This window comes from Suncus etruscus, chromosome 10 (genome assembly GCF_024139225.1).
Source record: "Suncus etruscus isolate mSunEtr1 chromosome 10, mSunEtr1.pri.cur, whole genome shotgun sequence".
NCBI classification, from domain to species: domain Eukaryota; kingdom Metazoa; phylum Chordata; class Mammalia; order Eulipotyphla; family Soricidae; genus Suncus; species Suncus etruscus.
The window spans coordinates 82,493,240-82,513,040 of NC_064857.1; the positions used below are offsets into that span (position 1 = coordinate 82,493,240).

The 19,801-nt window shown below is 43.3% G+C and overlaps 1 protein-coding gene across 1 annotated transcript in view; it reads left to right on the plus strand.

The window, feature by feature from the left end:
- LOXHD1 (lipoxygenase homology PLAT domains 1) overlaps window positions 1–19,801 on the plus strand; it is a 154,297-nt gene that overhangs the window by 31,117 nt on the left and 103,379 nt on the right. The window contains 2 exon segments of the mRNA XM_049781504.1: window positions 5,307–5,405; window positions 14,876–15,024. Coding sequence (XP_049637461.1) covers window positions 5,307–5,405; window positions 14,876–15,024 — 248 coding nt within the window.

The following is a 19,801-nucleotide window of genomic DNA, read 5'->3' on the forward strand; positions in this document are numbered from 1 at the left end:
TGGCACTGGGATTCTGGGGGTTCTGGTTCCCTCATGGCTGTGCCTCTCTTCCCCCAACCAGCCTCTCCCAATAACCCAATGCGGCTCTATGGGGTGGCTGGTGCTGGCTGTTCCAGACAGAGCAGGGGAGGTTGTGGGGGAGGCTGGCATAACGGGTGCAGGAGGCAGCTCGGCCTGCCAGTGCCTGCCTTTTCTGGAAGCCCACGCAGGCAGCTTCCAGCTGGCCTGCAGGCGACAGATTTCCTGTTTGCAGGAACAGCCTTGTACCTCTGCTAAGGGGCCTATGGAAGGGAAAGTCGTGTGTGTCCGTTGTGCAGGGCAGGGAAGTCACAGTGCTGACTCCTTGGGCAGACAGTTTCTCTGAGCTGCAAATACCTCCACCCACTCACCCTCTCGCTAAATTCTATTTAGTTAGCAAAGGTACCTGTGATTAGTTCTGTCCCAGGTTTATATCCTTTCTTCTTCTTCTTCTTTTTGGTTTTGGGCCACACTTGGTGGTGTTTAGGAGATACTCCTAGCTCTGTGCTCAGGACTTACTCCTGGCAGTGCTCAGGGGATCATATGGGATACTAGGGATTGAACCTAGGTAAGCCATATGCAAGGCAAATGCCCTACTAGCTTGGGCCCCTTTATTCTTTTTTGTTGTTGTTGTTGTTGTTCATTCAGTGCTCTACGTGTTCTTTTTGAGCATGCTCTAACTGACCTACCACAGAAAGAGGCTCTCTTTACAGGCCAGGGCTGCTGGGGGAAGGAGAGTGACATGGGAGACACTGGTAGATTTGTGGTACCACTGGTGACAGTTATCCAACAGATGGCAGTAAAGGGTCTTGAAGCTGAGCTATTCTTTTTCTCATTTGCACGAAGGCGCCTGAGGGGCCTCCTATGGAAGTGCTGTGGAAAGGTCAGAGAGAAATCAGAACCTGGGAGGATTTCATAATTAGATCATAGGCCAGCTGCTCTAGGCCAGGCCAACTCTAGAGCTGTCCAGGGTAGCGATTCCTGTCTCTGTCCCGAGCTCTAATCTCTCCACACTGGCTTGAGGAAGCCATTGAGCTCCCTGCTAGCCTGTCCTCAGTGTGGCCTCCCCCCTCTCCTGCATCTGCTCTGAGTTTGCTCTGAGTCAAGCTGCAAGCTGAAGGTCCAAGGTCAAAGGCTATGGGGCAGGACTGTGCTGCCTCTGTCTCCACCCTTCAGGGAATCTCAGACTGTATCCTCTCCTTCAGCATCACAGGTCATCAGACTTAGCCCAGGCACACAACTCCATGCTGGGCAGAGAATATGGCTCCTTCTACCCCTCCTTGTCCACTCACCAAGAACAGAAACATCCTGCCAGTCTTTGAAGTCCTGAGCTGCTTTGCTCAAGTGGTTAGAAGGTGACACTCTGACCCTTCATCTTCTGAGGGAACCAAGACTCCCTCCCTAGGCAGTTCTGTCCCCCCTCCAAACTACCAGGTGCCTACCTGCTACCCCCACAGGGAACTAGTTCTCTATTTTTATTTATTGGGGGTGAGGGAGGGCAGCATCAGTGATGTTTGGGCTACACTTGGCTTGGTGCTTGGGTTCACTTGAGGGGGGTATTCCACATTTGAAAAATGACCATATTGCTTTCCAAAATATGTTGCATTATTTGACATTCCCACCAGTAGTGGTTGTAGGTTCCATTTCCCCCACATCCAGGCCAACACTGGTTGTTTTGTTCTTTTTAATGTATGCTAGACTTATGGTATGAAGTGTTTTTGAAGTTTTTAAGTTTGAAAAGAAATCAAGGCCAGAATAAGATTTTATGGCACAAGAAACATGATCAGAAACTCAAATGTCTGTGTCCACAATAAAGTTTTATTGAAATGTAGTCATGTACACTTGTTTATGTACTGTATCCAGTGACACTCTGGGGTTCTTCCTAGCTCAGTGTTTGGTGGACCAATAATGCCAGAGATTAATTCCAGAATTTCTGCATGTAAAGTATGCCCTCTGGCCCACTAAGCTCTCTCTCTATGGTCTTGTCTGCATAGTATTTACATAGTTGTGTTCAACTGTTTTTGTGAACCCACAGCAGAGTTGAGGAACAGTGGCAGAGACCAAGTGGCCTGCAAGGACCATCATGTTTGCCAACTGGGCCTTTACAGAAGAACATTATTAACCTCTAGCATTGAGCTTAAGGCCATGCAGAAGTATGAGGAAGCTCTGGCTTGGAGCTCCTCTGGTATCCTTAGGCTTGGGAAAAGCTCCATTTGCCCTCTGAGTCTCCTAATTTGTTTCCTAATTAGTTTCCTAATTTGTCAATGAGCATTTCAATGTCTCCTGTCCTGCCTGTGTGAATCTGATGGCATGTGGCTTGGGTACTGCAAGGCTTGTGGAAAGGAGTGGGATGTCAAGTGCCCCCCGCTTTTCAAAGGCTAACATGCTACAGCATCACTTTCAGGAAAGCAGGACATCATCCCATTTCCAATTCCAGCCAAAAGTGGAGAGGTTCTTTGCTTTGGAAAGCAACAGTAGCATCAGCATTTGCTTTGCCCAGCTGTGGTGGGAGTGCCTGCCCAGCAGCAGGGCACCTTAGCCATGCTCATCCCCCTGAACTCTTTTAGGCTGTGCTTTATCTTGTTCTTCTAGCTTTTTCTGTCAGTGAATGTTAGTTCAGGTTTGATGTAATTTTGGTACAATTTAGTTTGTTATTTTTGGAATCTGAGAGTGCGAGGATTTTTCAAGTAAGTCAAGACCAATGGCTTCTCCACTTCATTAGATTTTGTCTTCCAAAAGGCTTCCTGGGATGAGTCTGCGTTCAGATAGTGGGGGAAATCTGTGTCTGCCCTGGATAGCAGCTCAGTTCTGCTGATGATGCTCAACTCTTTTTTTTCTTTTTATTTATTTATTTATTTATTTATTTATTTATTTAATTTTTTTTTTTTTGGTTTCTGGGCCACACCCAGCGTTGCTCAGGGGTTACTTCTGGCTGTCTGCTCAGAAAGAGCTCCTGGCAGGCACGGGGGACCATATGGGACACCGGGATTCGAACCAACCACCTTTGGTCCTGGATTGGCTGCTTGCAAGGCAAATGCCACTGTGCTATCTCTCCGGGCCCAACTCTTTTTTTTTTCACTTTCCATCTTTCTCATCCAGGTTCTTCTGGCCTCTGCAGCAAAATTTTTCTTTTTCTTTTTTTCTTCTTTTATTTTTTTGAGTCACACCCAGTGGCGCTCAGGGGTTACTCCTGGCTCTGCACTCAGAAATCGCTCCTACCAGGCTCGGGGGACCATACGGGATGCTGGGAATTGAACCACCATCAATCCTGGGTTTGCCATATGCAAGGCAAATGCCCTACCACTGTGCTATATCTCTGGCCCCATGGAGCAGGACTTTTCAATCTTTTATTGGTTAGTGGTTCTCATGGGATGGGATAGGACGAAGTAAGTTTTCTGTGTTGGGGCATTTCCCTCTCCCAATTCCCCCCTCTCAGTGCCCCCCTTTCTCTAAACTTGTGGTGAAGGGAACTTAACATGTGAAAACCCACTTGATGCAAGAATTGTAAGTTTGTACTTGCTGAAATTTTGCTCACAGGAAGCTGTGGGTGGGAGGGGATATCTTGAACAGCCACTGAGGAAAGAGACTTAAATCCATGGTGCTAAGAGTTTGCCAGTCTTGAGAGAATGAACCCTGCTTAAAGTTGGCTTCACTCTTGCATCAGTGCATGTACGTCATCACAATTTAGGCTTGGCGCTGGTCCCAGGGGTTTGTTTGGAAAATGGCATATCAAGGACTCTGAGCTTAGAAAAGGATGTGGAAAGAAGGGATAGAGCAGTAAGATAAGCCTTATTGTCCCTTGACAGGGCCATTCAAAGTGCGAGTGGCTTTTATTTTTCTGGTAGGCTCAGGGGACCATATGGGATGCTGGAATTCGAACCACCGACCTTCTGTACGCAAGGCAAATGCCTTACCTCCATTCTATCTCTCCGGCCCCTGGCTTTTATTTTTCTCCATTGCTCTTCAGTGAGCAGGACTGGCCCACTCTTGGATGGGCTACACTGGAGATCACACAATCTGTGAAGGCTCCCTAGGATCCTGATTGGCAGTGTCCTGGTACGTCATTCAGCATGCATAGAGCCTCATGCATTATGCCTCCATTACTGATCTGTCTGTCCCCAGGGGCTCCCAAGTTGTAAGAAGAACCTGCCTCGCTGGCTGTGCCCCTTCTCCCTCCTCCATGCTCTGAGCTTACCTGACATCTGGGGAAGCTCTTTTTCCTGCAGTGCTGGCCCAGAACCCCATCTTGCTGTGGACTGGAGGAGCAGTCCATGCTTGTTCTACAAGTGGCGTCCTCCAGCTCTCTGATCCCCTGACTTCCTCTTCTCTGAGGTTGGGCCTTTTGCCAGCCTCAGCCAGAAAGGCCTGGAAGCTTCCTGCCCAGAGACTTTGCTCTGTCTGGACTCTTGACTCCTGACCTTTGGCTGCATTCCCTGTTGACTCTCGGCCAGCTCCACTTTGCTGAGCTTTCCTAGGACTCAGATGCCCAATGCCTAGTACTCCCTGGGCTTCCCCTGGGCACTGCTCTACATCACCTTACTCTCTTGATGCCTGGAGCATCAAGTCTGGAGGGAGGGATGAATTGAGTCACCTCTGGCTTTCCTCCTTGGCACACTGCTGAACTCTGCCCTCCTCATGTGGTGCTGGGCTCAGAGTGGCTGCTCAGAGTTACTTGAGACTGGAAATTCACTTCCTCCCAGAGCACCCTGCTTCTTCATGGGATGGTCCTGGCCACTAGAGCAGTGAACTAAAATATTCCTCTTTGTCATTCGACTTGCTATTTCTGACTCAGCCTTCTGGAAGGATTCAGGATGCCTGATGCTCTTTCCACAAATGTTTCCCAGCCCCCCACATCCTGTCTTCCACTCCCTCACTCCCCCATTTCCCTCTGGAGTCCTATTGGCCCTTCTGACAGACCCCTTCTGCTCAGAGATCTGCCCCCATCCTGGCCTTTCATGCCAAGGGGTTCTGGGCTTCCTGCCCCTAGTAGAGGGCTCCAGCTTCTAGGTGTAGTGGCCCCCGTTGTGACTGATAAAGGACAGGAATAAAAAGGAATGGTATGCAGAAGTTTTGTAGTTGTGGAGGCAGAATAGACCCCAAAGGGAGGTCTCTGCCGTTGTGGAGACAAGTAAGATCAGGGTCTGCTGGACTAGGTCTTCTGAGTACAGGTGCATGTTCTTGTGTCTCTGTGGGGGTTACCTGGAATCCTGCCTTGTGCATAACTCTCCCAATCCCTACAGTCCCAGCTCAAGACTCTGAGGTGAGACTTTCTCTGTCCTCACTCCTAGGTAACAAGTACGAGGTCAAGGTGTACACAGGGGATGTCATCGGTGCAGGAACTGATGCTGATGTGTTCATCAACATCTTTGGAGAGTATGGAGACACAGGTACTGGCAGAAAATCTTCATCTTTGTTTTACAAGAAGGTCACAGGTAGACTTACTTTGGTAATGGATCTCCTCAAGAGTACTCATTAGTACCGTTAATGCCTGGGGCCATGGGAGACTCATAATAGAACCTGGGATCTCATAGGTGCCAGACATACTCAAGTCATCACTCACATGCCGCTAGGATTGCATGTGAACAGGTTGTTTCTCATCATACTGTCAAAGAAAGGCAGCTCCTGGCTCCTGCTGGCTCCTTGTCAAGCATTTCTTTTTTGGGTGGGTTGGGCCCTGGTGCTCAGGGCTTGCTCCTGCCTCTGCACTCAGAGATCACCCCTAGCTTTGTGCTCAGGGGATCTTGTGCAGTACTGAGAATAGGTTGGTTGCATGCAAGGCAAGTACTCTAACCATGTGTTATCTTTCCAACCTCAGGCATCTGCTTTTCTTGTGATGAGATTCCTTGTGACCTTTGCTAGACAGAAAGATACTAATACTGTAAATCATGCAAATGTGGTATGTTTTTTTTTTTTAAAGAAACTGATTTGTAGTTAGGGTCCAATTTTTTTTGTATTCCTGCTTAGCCCACACTCTGCCCCTCCAGGGAGAACATTCTCATAGACTCTTTATCTCCCTCAGCCTCATGCCTTTCTTGATTTATATTTGAGCCTGTGGCTATGCATGGCCTGATCCAATGACATTCGATGTTTGTGGCAGACCAGCATGGTGCCAGGGGACAGAATTAGACTTGACCTCATAGGCGAAGTGAAACTGCCGCAGAAACAGCTGCAGGTGCTAGAACATTCTGCTGGCTGGCAGAATGGAGGCTGGCGCTTCTCTCCTGTGCCTGCCAAATGAATGGAATTACATGGGAGCCAGGAAAGCTGCAGAGATATTTGAATTCTGGACACAATATATTAAAGAATTCAAAATGCGTTATAGAGCTTATAAAACCTTTTGAAAACGAGCAAAATCTCTGGGTGCCAGAAATGCAGAGGGAGTTCAAAAATGGAAGAACTGGCTCTGAATTGATGTTGGGACTCTTGAAGAAGGGATCTTTTATGTTCAACAATCTAAGGGATGGGATTTCAATGAGATCTTGACCCTTTATAAGGCAAGGTTGTTGAAATCAGAGCCACCCAGAAATCCAGGAGTCCTGAAAGTTCTCAGGTACATCTGTAGGAAGGACAGAGGGGAAATTTTGCTCTTCAGTACAATAAAGTTATCTCAGTAGGAGCTCTGGATGAAAAATCAGTTGTGGGGAAATCAATACTATAGTCTTATATACCTTGATTTTTACACTATGAATGTGACTTGGGAGCCCCCCAGTCCTTATTATGGAAAACTGTTTTGTGCCAACAAGACATTTGAGTGCATGGCAGAGACAATGAAAGGTCTGCTCGAGAGGTTCACAGATCAAGTGCTGGAGGTAAGTTTAGCTTCCAAGTACTACACACATTCATGGACACAGAATACTATAATTGTACATCAACAGACACAACCAAATAATCAGATTGGGACCTCTAGAGTTTTGTCTAACAGTTACAGCGAGGACTGTATTTTAATGATGTTTAAGCTGGCTATGCACATGGAACAAACAAGTGAATAACAAAGCACCATTAAGAAGATAGCAAACAAAACACAGGAAGTCAAAATAGAATTATTAAGCATAAACATTTAGTGAGTGGGTTAGAAAGCATAATTAGAAACTGTTCAACAGAGAACTAAGAGCTAGAAGGTAAATATGAATTAGGTCGGCTACATAAATGGTTAGAATATATAAATGAGAGACCAGGAAACATGGAGGCAAGAGTAAGTTTTAATAGACATTGACCATCAGTTGTACAAACAGACCAACAGACCGTAGAAGGGGGGGGGGAGAAGAAATATTTGAAGAGATAATAGTTGAAATGGTCTCAAAATTAAGCAGAGATAAATTTTCAGGTTAAAGGAACAAATGGGATTATGGAAATAGATAAATAAAAACAAATTTGTATTTATTTATTGTCATGAAACTAAAGGCAGCAGAAGAGATCTTAAACATAGTAACTGTCACTAGAGAGATGGCACAATACTTTGCATTCAGGGGACCTGGGCTTGATCCCCAGCATTGCATAATTCCCAACTACCACTGGAAGTGACCCCAAGTACAAAGCCAGAATTAGCCCCCTAGCATTACCATTTATTTGGCACAAGCACCAAAAAACTTAAGAAAGTGACCGACTTTGGTAGTTTTCCTGCTATAAAAAATTAAATTGATAGAAAATTCCAATAAGTATTGACTGTACAAAACTGTACTGGGTTGGAGTGATGGCACAAAAGTAGGGTTTTGTCTTGCCTGTGGACAACCCAGGAAGAACACGGGTTAGATCTCTGGCATCTCATATGGTTCCCCGAGTCTGCCAAAAGAGATTTTTGAGTGTAGAGGCAGGAGTAATCCCTGAGTGTTGGCAGGTGTGGCCCCAAAACCAACCAACCAAACAAACACATATTGATTGTGACCAGTATTAAGACTTCGGAAAATACAAACTTGAAACACTAGTAACCATCATCTTTGGGAATATGATTGTAGATAATGTGATTTGAAACAAAATAAGTTTTATTGTCTATTATTCTACCCATGTGAGTAGAGATATTGATTAACTTTAGTCTGAAAGGTCAAGTTATGCAAAATTGAAAGTAATCACAAAAGATAGAAAAATATTAACTGTAAACATAGAAATGTATAACTTCTAGCTATGCTGTGGAGGGAATAGAAGGCCACCAAGAATCTAATAGAAGGCAGGATATGAGGAAAGAGAAGCAAAGATCAAGAATATGGGGATTAGCAAAAGGTAAGATAAGTATATAAATAGTAAAAAATAGAGCTAAACACAACAGTTAAAAGATCTCTCAGGCAAGATGAGGGTCAGAAGGACCAGCTCAGGATATGAAGCTCACTTCAAAGAGGGGTGAGAAATAGAAATGATACACTAATAACTACCATGACAATGTTAATGATTGAGAGAAGTGAAATGCCTGTCTCGAATACAGGCCCCTAGGGGGTATGGGTGGATGGATATGGGTGGCATTGATGGTGGGAATGTTGCACTGGTGAAGAGGGTGTTCTTTATGTGACTGAAACCCAACTATAGTCATGTTTGTAATCATGGTGTTTAAATAAAGATATAATAAAAAATAGGCAAGATAGATAGTACAATGATAAGGTGATTTTTATGCATGTGGCTACTGGGTTTGATCCCCAGCATACCATATGGTTCCCTGGGCACTGCCAGAAGTAAGTCCTGAGTACAGCTGGGTATAGCTCCCCACCTGAACAAAATATGTTAAACTCATACTAATAAAAAGAAAAATATTTTGTCTAAAGTATACAATAAGAAGGGTTGATCATAAATCAGATGAATAAAATATCTGAGGAACATATCAAAACAGAAAAGAAGGTGGTATAGCATTTCAGAAGCTCCCAAATTTATTTGACTCCTATTCATAAAAATAAAATGCTCGGGCCCAGAGAGATAGCACAGTGGCATTTGCCTTGCAAGCAGCTGATCCAGAACCTAAGGTGGTTGGTTCGAATCCCCGTGTCCCATATGGTCCCCCATGCCTGCCAGGAGCTTTTTCTGAGCAGACAGCCAGGAGCAACCCCTGAGCAATGCCGGGTATGGCCCAAAAAACAAAAAACAAAACAAAAAAATATGCTCAGTACTCCCTAGAAATCTACCTTCTTTAAGAGAGCAGGAATGTCTCCCAAGTTCTCTGGAGGCAATTGAGATGGTAGTTGCATTTTTCTAGCACCCTTGTTATCATTCACTTTGAGAATCACTGAGCTATATCAATATCTTATCAACTTAATTCTTTAATACTTTGTTAGAAATGAAAGCACATTAGACAATGAAAAAAGGAAAAATCTACCTGGAAGATAGAATAAGTCTAAGTTGGTATATGTTTTTAAATACTCCTTAGATGACATGAAGCAAAAAGAAGAAATTTCTTCTTCCTTTTTGGGAGGGGCATATTGTATGGTTCTCAGAAATTCAGTTCAAGGACTGTTTTGGTGTGGCATTGAGGATACTCTTGGCAGTGGGGGAGATTGAACCTGGGATACTGCATGTATTTCATTCAGTCCTTTGAGGCATCTCCCTTGACCCTTTTAACAGAATTCTTAGAGAACTTTGACAAATATATAATCAGTGGAAAAATTTTGATATGATACTGAATAATTGATAAGTCAAATGGATAAAAACTTATTATGGTGCAGAATGTTTTAAATACAGTTATAAGCATATACTTAACTTCATTACACAGAGTTCTGTCTGAATGTTCTAGAGAATATATATTTTCTTTTCAACAACATAATGACTGCAAAGCAAATTTTAGAAAAGACAAATGGAGCAATAATATAGAGTTAGCATTGTTGATCATGACTCAAGAAAATTATAAGGAACACCAATTTCTTGTTCCATTGGAAAAAAGATTTTTAATTTTCATAAAATAGTCATCATGTACCAGATCCAGGAGAATATGCAGAACATTAGAATATTAGTAAGACAGTTTAATAATGTTGCTAGTTACAATATTAATATGCCAAAATCAAAACAATAAGCAAACAATCCATGAAAAATATACAGCTGAGGGGGCCAGGAAGGAAACTCAAAGTCCTACATGTAGGAGCCCTAGATTTGATACTCAGCATTGTATGATTCTCTGGGTACTGCCAGTAAACACCACATACAGTTTAAAATAGCAACTATAACGTGCCTATGAATAACTACCCAAGGAGTTTAAAAAAGTGCAATAATATACTTAACATAATGCTGCGGACCTTTATCCTAATGAGATAAAAAGTCCCTAAGCATAACCTTAGTGAGTTCATTTTCCCACTGAGAGTCAAGCGGGAGCACAAAGAGGTGAATATGAAATATGAATTATGAAATGTGAAATAAATGAGACCACACAGAATGCATGGGGACTTGCGTCCAGAAAGACGAAGACAAATTTATTTTTTGAGCTGGGTAACTTTTAAGGGTTGAGCTCTGGAATGTGGGGTGTAATTTTGTAGATCAAAGAAAGTGGGAGATGGTCAGGGAAACAGAATGAAAGGCCATGGCTAAAATCTGCATATTAAAGAACCGATACTGAAGGTGAAAGGCAGTTTTGTTGTGGGTTTGCTTTGTTTTGGGTAAGCAGGAGAAACCAGGTAATTTTCAGGGAAGTGGGAAGAGAGAAATGTTTTAGAGTTTTGGGGAAAACTGAAAATTGCTTTACTCATGAGCTAAGTTTTGGGAAAAACATGATCGTGGCGCCAAGGTAACAGAGATCACAGAGAACTGGTCAGTGGGAGACTTTTGGCGGGATTTGTACTGTGCTTCTTTGTTAGAATTACTGAGGCCTGATTTCTAATAATGGTCAAAAATAAAGAGAGAGATAGTTACAGCCACGTTTTAGAATTATGGCCAAACAATCCATGCAAAGGGTCAACTGACTTGACTGCTCTAAGCGGGCCTTTTTGGCAAATAATTCTTTTTCAGGAGTGCAACACTTCTGATGTGTGTGCCCTTCCTGAGTGGGGTGTAACAACATAATGCATTTGAAATGTCAAATTTTGGCCAAGAGAGGTTGTAGTGGTTAAGGCATGTGTCTTGCATGCAACCAACCCCAGTTGGATCCTGTGGGTGCCCTTCCTGCAGGGGCACCAGTTAAGATGTGGTCATTCTTTCTTGGAGGGAGATCGTGCATACACAAAGACAAAGGCAGACGGACAAAGACAGACAAAAGTGGGAAAAGAACTTCAGCCAAGACTGAATCCAATTCCACTTATTGAAACTCAAGGCCCAACTTAAATACTATTTTGTGGACACAGCTCTGCTCGTAAATATGTGAATAAGAGGTAGATATATTAAACAGACGAATAACAGGATCCATTGGCTGGTGAAATGGAATGTGCAGATAATGAGCTCTGTCTCCATCAGGTCGGGGATGTACTGATAATGGAACCTATATCTCCAGCAGGTGGAATATACAGATAAAGGGATCATAAATGTTTACATTTACTTCTCGGGGCTTCCTGCTTTATGGCTCTCTGTTTGATGCCCTTAAGTTTTGAATGGTTAACAATCAATTCTCAAATCTGCCTGCTTCTAGCAAAATTCTATGTCTGCGTTTCAATCCTGTATTTTTTGTCTGTTCTTTTTTTTTAATTTTTTATTTTGAATTATGAGAACAAAAGATGCAAAGAAAGAGGACAAGGTAAAGTTACAGTGGAAGGACAATCACCCATAACATAATTCTCAGAAGAAGTCCTCTTGCTGATATCTTAACTTTGAACTTTCAGCCAAAGAACGTTAAGATAAATAAAACAGAATCCATGTACAATTACTTTGTCCCTCAAGCCCCCAGATTGTAGCACATTATAATATTTCTTAACAGCACACAAGGCAATCTAAAGCCATAAAACTTATGTAACTCCTTAAACATTAGAGGCATAGTATTTTTTACATTTCCATGTACATGCGTATTAGCTTAAGTTAACCTCAAATTTTAAGTGGGTGCATTTTAAGGATTAGAGTCAAAGGAGCACAGTAAAAACGGTGTTAGAGTGGCAATTGTTGTTTGCATAGGCCCACCAAAATATGAGAGGCATGGAAAGGAATAACCTTGGCCTAAATACAAAGAGATCCTACCCCTGAAGTTTCCTGGCATAAGACCAACTCTAGGCTTCAGGCAAGTTATCATCCAATCCAAGACATTGTCCGTAGTGCCAACACACTTTTCACACAGTCTTGTCTGTTCTTAAAGGGGCTCCCTACATTAGCTTCCCTGAACCCCACCAGAAATGATCCCTGAGGACAGAGCCAGGAGTAAGCCCTGAGCACTGACAGATATGACCCAAAACAACTACTACCATAACAAAAGGCCAACAAAACTCTCAAAAGACAGTATTCCACAGCTTAAGTTATTAAAATTAATGGCCACAAAGGGCTAATTATTAGAGCCAGACAGATAGCTCAGGGGCTGCCGATGGTCCCAGAAGCACTGCCAGTAGTGACCCCTGAGCACAGAATTGGGATAAGCCATGAATTGAGCACAGTCAGATGTGACCCAAAGCCCCATCCCTCCAGGCCAAATATTGCAGGATAAATTTTTCAGTAACAGTAATATTAACAATCTTCATAATAGGAGGCTATCATAATACAAACTTTTTTTAATTTTTTTTATTATTTGCTTGTTATCCTCCTGGGACTGGGTAAGTCTAGCACACTCCTTTTAGAAGCAAGAGTAATCTTACAGTGCTGTGAATTCAAGCCGTTTCAATCACAGCTGGCACCTCTTGTTGACAAAATGAGAATTGATGTTTTGGGCATATTTCAGCCAATCAGTAGCATCTTATTTTAATCATCTCATCTCCTTTAGAACATTTGTGCATTCTCTGGGGGACTGATGTTAAGACATTGTAGATCTCTAGAAAGTAAAATATTCTGATTTTGACAGAAAATAAACACACAACAAAACCATGGGAGAGAGTCAAAGACTTGAGGCAGCTCTGAGGAACTTGAGAGCAGAAGAGGAAATATTCAATCACTGCTTCCAACAACTGTCTTGGAGGAAAGAGATTTGATTCAATTAGAATAAGGATTGGCTATTTCAATTTTTTACTTTTTAAGAATTAAATTTTTTTTTAAAATTTTGGGACCATACCTAGCAATGCTCTTTGTGTTGCTCTGGGGATCATATTGAATGCCAGGAATCTAACCTGTGTTTGCCATATGCAAAGCAAGTGTCCTACACACTGTACTCCAGCTGTACTCCACTGTACTGTATTCCAGTCTGGAGGGGATATTTTAAAAAAGAAAAAGTTCTAAGCATTAGATGAGAGTCAAACAAAAGTATGCACATCTTAAATGTGAAATCCACTGAAATGAATTATCGAATGGGTCTGATTATTTTCTAGTTTCATCTATCCAGTTTCAGCCATCTAATTTCTATCCATCCACCACCATCTACCCCCCACCCTCCACTCCCCCATCCATCCATCCATCCATCCATCCATCCATCCATCCATCCATCCATCCATCCATCCATTTATTTGTCCATTCATCTGTCATAGTTGATCCCTTTATGAAAGTCCTCTCTAATAATCACTAAGGTTGTTCTTATAATCTAAAAGCTGGTTCCTTTTTTTTTTTTTTGGTTTTTGGGTCACACCCAGCAGCACTCAAGGGTTATTCCTGGCTCTATGCTCAGAAATCGCCTCTGGCAGGCTTGGGGGACCATATGGGATGCCGGGATTCGAACCACCATTCTTGTGCATGCAAGGCAAATGTGCTACCTCCATGTTATCTCTCCAGTCCTAAGAGCTGGTTATTTATTTATTTATTTATTTTTTGGTTTTGGGGCCACACCCGGCGGTGCTCAGGGGTTACTCTTGGCTGTCTGCTCAGAAATAGCTCCTGGCAGGCATGGGGGACCATATGGGACACCGGGATTCGAACCAACCACCTTAGGTCCTGGATCAGCTGCTTGCAAGGCAAATACCACTGTGCTATCTCTCCGGGCCCAGAGCTGGTTCTTTTTGTTTTTGTTTTTGGGACACAACCAGCACTGCTTAGGTGTTACTCCTGGCTCTTTGCTCAAGGGTCATACCTGGAAGTGCTCAGTGGACCATATGGGATTCCAAGGATCAAACCTGGGTAGGCTATGTGCAAACGCCACACCCACTGGTGCTATTGTGCTAGCCCCCAAGAGTTTGTTCTTTAAAAATGTTTTAATATCTTTATTTAAGCACCATGGTTACAAACATGTTTTAGTTGGGGTTCAGTCATAAAAAGTACACCCCCCTTCACCAGTGCAATCTTTCTGCCACCAATGTCCCCCATTACCTTCATCCCTTACCCCCTCCCTCACTACCATTGTCATTATAGTTGTTGTATAGTTATTTTTTTAACTGCATTCATCAATCTTTGTGGTCTTAATACAGTTTACTTTCTAGAGTGGTGTCAGCCCATGGCCCAGCTGAGTGGAAGAACAGAGGACATCACATTCTGCCTGTCTCTCATCCCATCTAACGAGAGACCTCCCCCATGGACTGATTTTTGGATAGCTCCCTCCAGTGGGAAGAGCTGTTTTTCCTCCTCCTCCTCCTCTACTTTTTCCTCCTCCTCTTCTTCCTCCTTCTTTTTCTCCTCCTCTTCCTTCTCTTTCTCCTCCTCTTCCTCTTCCTTCTCTTTCTCCTCTTCTTCCTCTTCCACCTCTTCCTCCTCCTTCTTCCTCCTCTTCCATCTCTTCCTCCTCCTCTTTCTCCTTTTTCTCCTCCTCCTCCTCTTTCTGTTCCTCCTCCTCCTCCTCTTTCTCCTCTTTCTCCTCCTCCTTCTCCTCCTCCTCCTTCTTCTTCTATTCTTCCTTTTCTTCCTCCTCCCTCTATTTTTCCTCCCCCTCTTCCTCCTCCTATTTTGTGACTTTCTTGTGTATCTGTATTTGAAGGGGAGCGTAGGCTGGAGAGTGAAAAGGACAACTTTGAAAAGGGAGCAGAAGACAAGTTTATGTTGGATGCTCCAGACTTGGGACAACTGATGAAGATCAATGTTGGCCACAATAATAAGGGAGGCTCTGCAGGCTGGTTCCTGTGCAAGGTGGGTTCAGCTGCCACTCTGTGGCCCCTGCAGGTGGAAGTGGGCACTTCTGGCCCTCCAACTGGTCATATTTTAGTCCTCTTATTCCTTTCTGCCTCCATGCCTCACTTTACATTTGAGCCTTTACTCCAGTTCAGGATCCTATTGCCTAAGTGACCTCAGATATCTATGAATTTTTAGTGTTCTTTTGCCTTTTTTTTTTATCTTTGTCAACTCCCCATTCTGGTTTTCAGTTATCATATGGTTCCTTTTCCTACTTCTACTTTTCACTGTGACCTAAAAATTGCAGGGAGCAGAATTGCTAGGAGGGTTTGAAAGAAGCATCAGACTTTGTGAGAGTCCAGGGGGTCTTTCCTTCAAACCAAGCAGGTTGAGATAGAGCCAAAAGCACTCACTTTCATCATCAGCTTTATGCAGACATGTGTTAGCATCTTGGAAGCCATTTTTGTTTTCTTCTTAGTTCTTCACTACATCCTGGCTAGGTTTAGTGATGAAGAAACTGAGACCCAGAACAGAAGTAAAAGACACTGAACTCTATTTGAAAGCTTATGGCAAGTGTTATTTATAAGTGGGCAGGTTGTAAACACCCTTAGGAGAGGGAGGTGCTGGAGAAGCTGAATCCAGGAGGCTTTCTAGTGAGGTCCAGTGAAGCTCAGTGGGAGGATGAGACTGGGAGAAAGAAGAGGGCAATATAGCAGTTGCTGAAAGTCCAGTATGCTTGGTCAGAAGGAAACCTGAGTTCTATCCCTGCAGCAGAAAAATAGCAAAAGGAAAAAGAAAGAAAATGGGTTTTCAGTTCTTCCTATATATTTTTTATTATGATATTTCAGTTCCCAGAGCAATGGTAGGTAAGTTCATGTGTAATTATACATACATACATACACACATACATACATACATGGGAACCTCTAGCAGTGCTGGGATCCACCAAGGTTCTGGTTGGTTATGCTCAGGAAGCTGTTGGAAGGAGGATAGAACCTGAGGCCCTGCACAAACCAGCCCTCTGAGCAATTTCCCCCAGTTTCTGTTGCTGTCTGATCTTGAAAACTGTCTTATTGATTAAGGCAGAAAGCAAGCCCTTAGATTTACAGCCCTATGATAGGAGATGCAGAGTTGAGACTTTGTTCCTGCTTAGCTCCTTTATGTTCCTGCGTCTGTTAGGTGTTGTTTTAATATAAAATAAAGAGTCCTAGTGTGAAGGTTGCAGGGTGAGGGCGGAGAGATCACAAAACAGTCAAATGAAGTTCCTGGAGTCAGCCAGCTTTATTTCATAGTCCCTAACGCCATGCACACCTCCTCACATGGCCTCTATATTAAGCCTTTTCCTAGCTGCTACTTCTCTACTCCTTCTGGCTCTCTCGGCTTCTGTCTCCCTTTCCGCTGTTTTTTCCATGCTTCCTACCTGGCTTCCAGGCTAACTAACTCCCTTTGCTGATGCTATTGCTGCTGAATCTGATGCTAAATCTCTCTGTTGAATCTTGCTGTTGAGTTTTGCTTCTGCTACTCACTTCTCTAACTCTCCTTTTTTTTTTTTTTTTTGGTTTTTGGGTCACACCCAGCAGCGCTCAGGGGTTACTCCTGGCTCTATGCTCAGAAATCACCCCTGGCAGGCACAGGGGACCATATGGGATGCTGGGATTCAAACCACCATCCTTCTGCATGAAAGGCAAATGCCTTACCTCCATGCTATCTCTCCGGCCCCCTAACTCTCCTTCTTAATCCCTTTTTCCGCCCCCCCATGCAGACTCCTTTACCCACCTGTTTCAGGTGTGGTCAGTTCTGATAATTCAGGTGAAATAATAAGAAGTTGGGGTAAGGGATACTCACAGTTAGGCACACATTTGGCTGCAAAATACCAGAAAATTTAAGTGCTGTGTTCATCCAGTGAAGGACTTCTTTTACTTCTTTTTGCTTGCTTGCTTGTTTGTTTTGGGTCATACCCAGCATCGCTCAGGGGTTACTCCTGGCTCTATGCTCAGAAATTGCTCCTGGCAGACTCGGGGGGACTATATGGGATGCTGGGATTGGAACCACTGTTCTTCTGCATGCAAAGCAAACACTCTACCTCCATGCTATCTCTCTGGCTTCTTTCACTTCTTTGACATAAATCTTAGATGAGGTGAACACAGGGAGCAGCTGCCCTTTGAGATTTTTGCTTCCTTGTGTCCCATCCCCAAGTTGGGGCTTTCAACCTCAAACTTGCGGGCTCAGAATCAGTATGGCTGCTAAATCCTGGACAGATCTCTTCCTGGCAGAAAGAGAAAAGAAGACAAAAGCAGACTGTTTCCCTACAAAGTTTTCCTTTTGAAACAAACCAATTCCTCTTGGTTCTTCTTCTTATGTTTCTTCAACCAGAAATGTGGTCTCTTGTAGATGGTGCCACAAGTGGCTGCCTTTCCAGCCATTAGTTAGAAGGAGGCTCTGAAGAAGATGCTTGGCAGAGTGCATGAGTGAGCGCATCTGAGAGCACAATGCTTTTTTCACCTTACTCAGCCTGAAGTCCCTTAAGCTCTTGGTTGGAGACAGAACCTTAATCAGCGAACAAGGAATAGCTATGATGCCTTTGGGATTGGGGCTTGCTTAGCCCTGACTACAGCCAGCTTGCTCCTGGGACGCTACTTGGTGCTTGGACTGGAGACAAGATACCCAAGGGCAGAGGTGGGAGGTTGGCTTGTGCCAGAGTAAGGCACTGGCAGGCACCTTACAGCCCAGCACTTTCATCATGGGCAAGAATATGGTTGGGGGTGAGGAAGGGTAAAAGCAGCTACCAATTCCATGGGGGTGACCTTGATAGGGCTGATGTGCTGCTCTGGGGAGGTGCCTGCTGGGTCATGTCAGCTTCTGCCCTCTCTGTGTCAGAGCACCCCTCACCTGGGGCAGGTCCTTGTGCGACATGTCTTTCCACTCTCAGGAAAGGGGAACATGGCTCTTTGCCTGCTGAAATGGGAGGTGGAGACTAAGTTGACTTGGCCTTTTTCTGCACAAGTTGTGTTGGTTTTTGTTTTCTTCCCTTTTCTTTTGTAATGCTTATAAGAATGCTTACAAGATTTCCTTTCTCCTGATAAACCCAAGGCCTTGACAGGCAGCACTTGGGAGTGGGGCGGATTGTTCATTTGTTTCTCCCTCCCTTCCTTCTGTTTCAGCTTTTTCACTTTCTGGAACATGGTAAGTCTTTGCTAGGAAACCTCGGATATTTTTTGGTTATTATTTAATTCATTTGTTCATTCCCTCTGCAAAGCCATTTCTGAAGACACACCAGGTTCTTGCTTGCTCAGTCTCATCAGAGTCTCCGTCTGGTCTACAAAGCTCTCAGCATTCTCCACTCCTGGCATTTCTATTTCCTTTCTGCTCCAGAAACCCTTATCAAAACCCCACCCCACTTGATTTGCACATGAGTGGATTGACCAGTTCCATTCTTGCATTTCAAGCATGTGCATCTTATTTTATTTAATTACTTATTTATTTTTTTGCTTAGGGGCCACGCCTGATTTACTTAGAACTTACTCCTAGATCTGTGCACAGAGATCACTTCTGCAGTGCTGAAGGACCATATGTAATGCTAGGGATCGAATCGGGGTCAGCCTTGTGCAAGGCAAGCACCTTAGCCCCTGAGCTCTCTCTCTCTCTCCAGCCCCATGTGCTTTTAAATGATGCATACTTTATTTTTTTCTTCTAACAGTTAATATATGTCTGTTGTAAAATATTTAGGAACACACAAATTAGTAAAAAAATAAGATTATCTGAATAACCCTAAATCACCACCCAAAGATAACCTGTGCTCATATTTTGCTACATGTCCCCTATTTCTCTGTGATTTAATATACATGTTTCAGTTGTAATGAGATCATGATAAGCACAATGATTTACAAACTGTTTCCCCTCTTAGATATAACATGCATATTTTCCAAGTTGTTTAAATGGAACAACATGATGTTCTCCTACATAATTTTAGTGACAAGAATCATATTTTATTGCACAGATAGACCATGAATTATTGAACCAATTCCCCTTTGTAAAATATTTTCTCTTCCCCCGCCAGAATTGTTGATAGTACAGAGACTGCTGATAGACACACTTGTAGATTATCTTCATGCACAGATGCGATTATTTCTCATGATAAACTCTTTGTGATACTCTATTATAAGAACTTTGATGTATTTGCCCCTCTAAAATTTCACTTGTCTTGATACCTTATTCAACCTTTCCATATCATTATTTCATTTTCAATGAAGTCACTGCTATCCTTAGTAAGGCTGATACTCACTTTATTGAGATGAAACCTTCTGGTGTTTTCTTTAAACATACCAATTTCTTGAATTCTCTTTCCTCTACTTTATATCAGTGCTTTTCCACACTTTTGATCTTCTGGATTCCTCTGGAAGTTTCCTTTCATCCTCTTTCCCTTCATTTTTTAAATCCTCTTTCCTCTCTTTATTGCTCTTTGTTTGTTTGCAAACCAAACATTAAAATTGAAGGCAAAATGCCAAAGGAGATGCTTCTCTTTGAGACTCATAGGATATTATATCCTAGGAAAAGGTCAGGGCCTACTCTTCAGTTCCTCCCTTCCAGTCCCTTGTACCTCAGGGCTGACTTTGGAAACTCCCCACAGCATGTTCCTTTCGTTTACCTTGACTCAAACCAAATTTTTGCCCCTACTGCCCCTGGATGAGACTTAAGTCTGTTAAGTCTCTCAATGACTTTGCAGGTCAGTGTGCCTAAATCTTCGTGAAAGTTCTGTGATGAAAAAGGAGGAAGAAAGTTTTCAGGCTGAATTAAC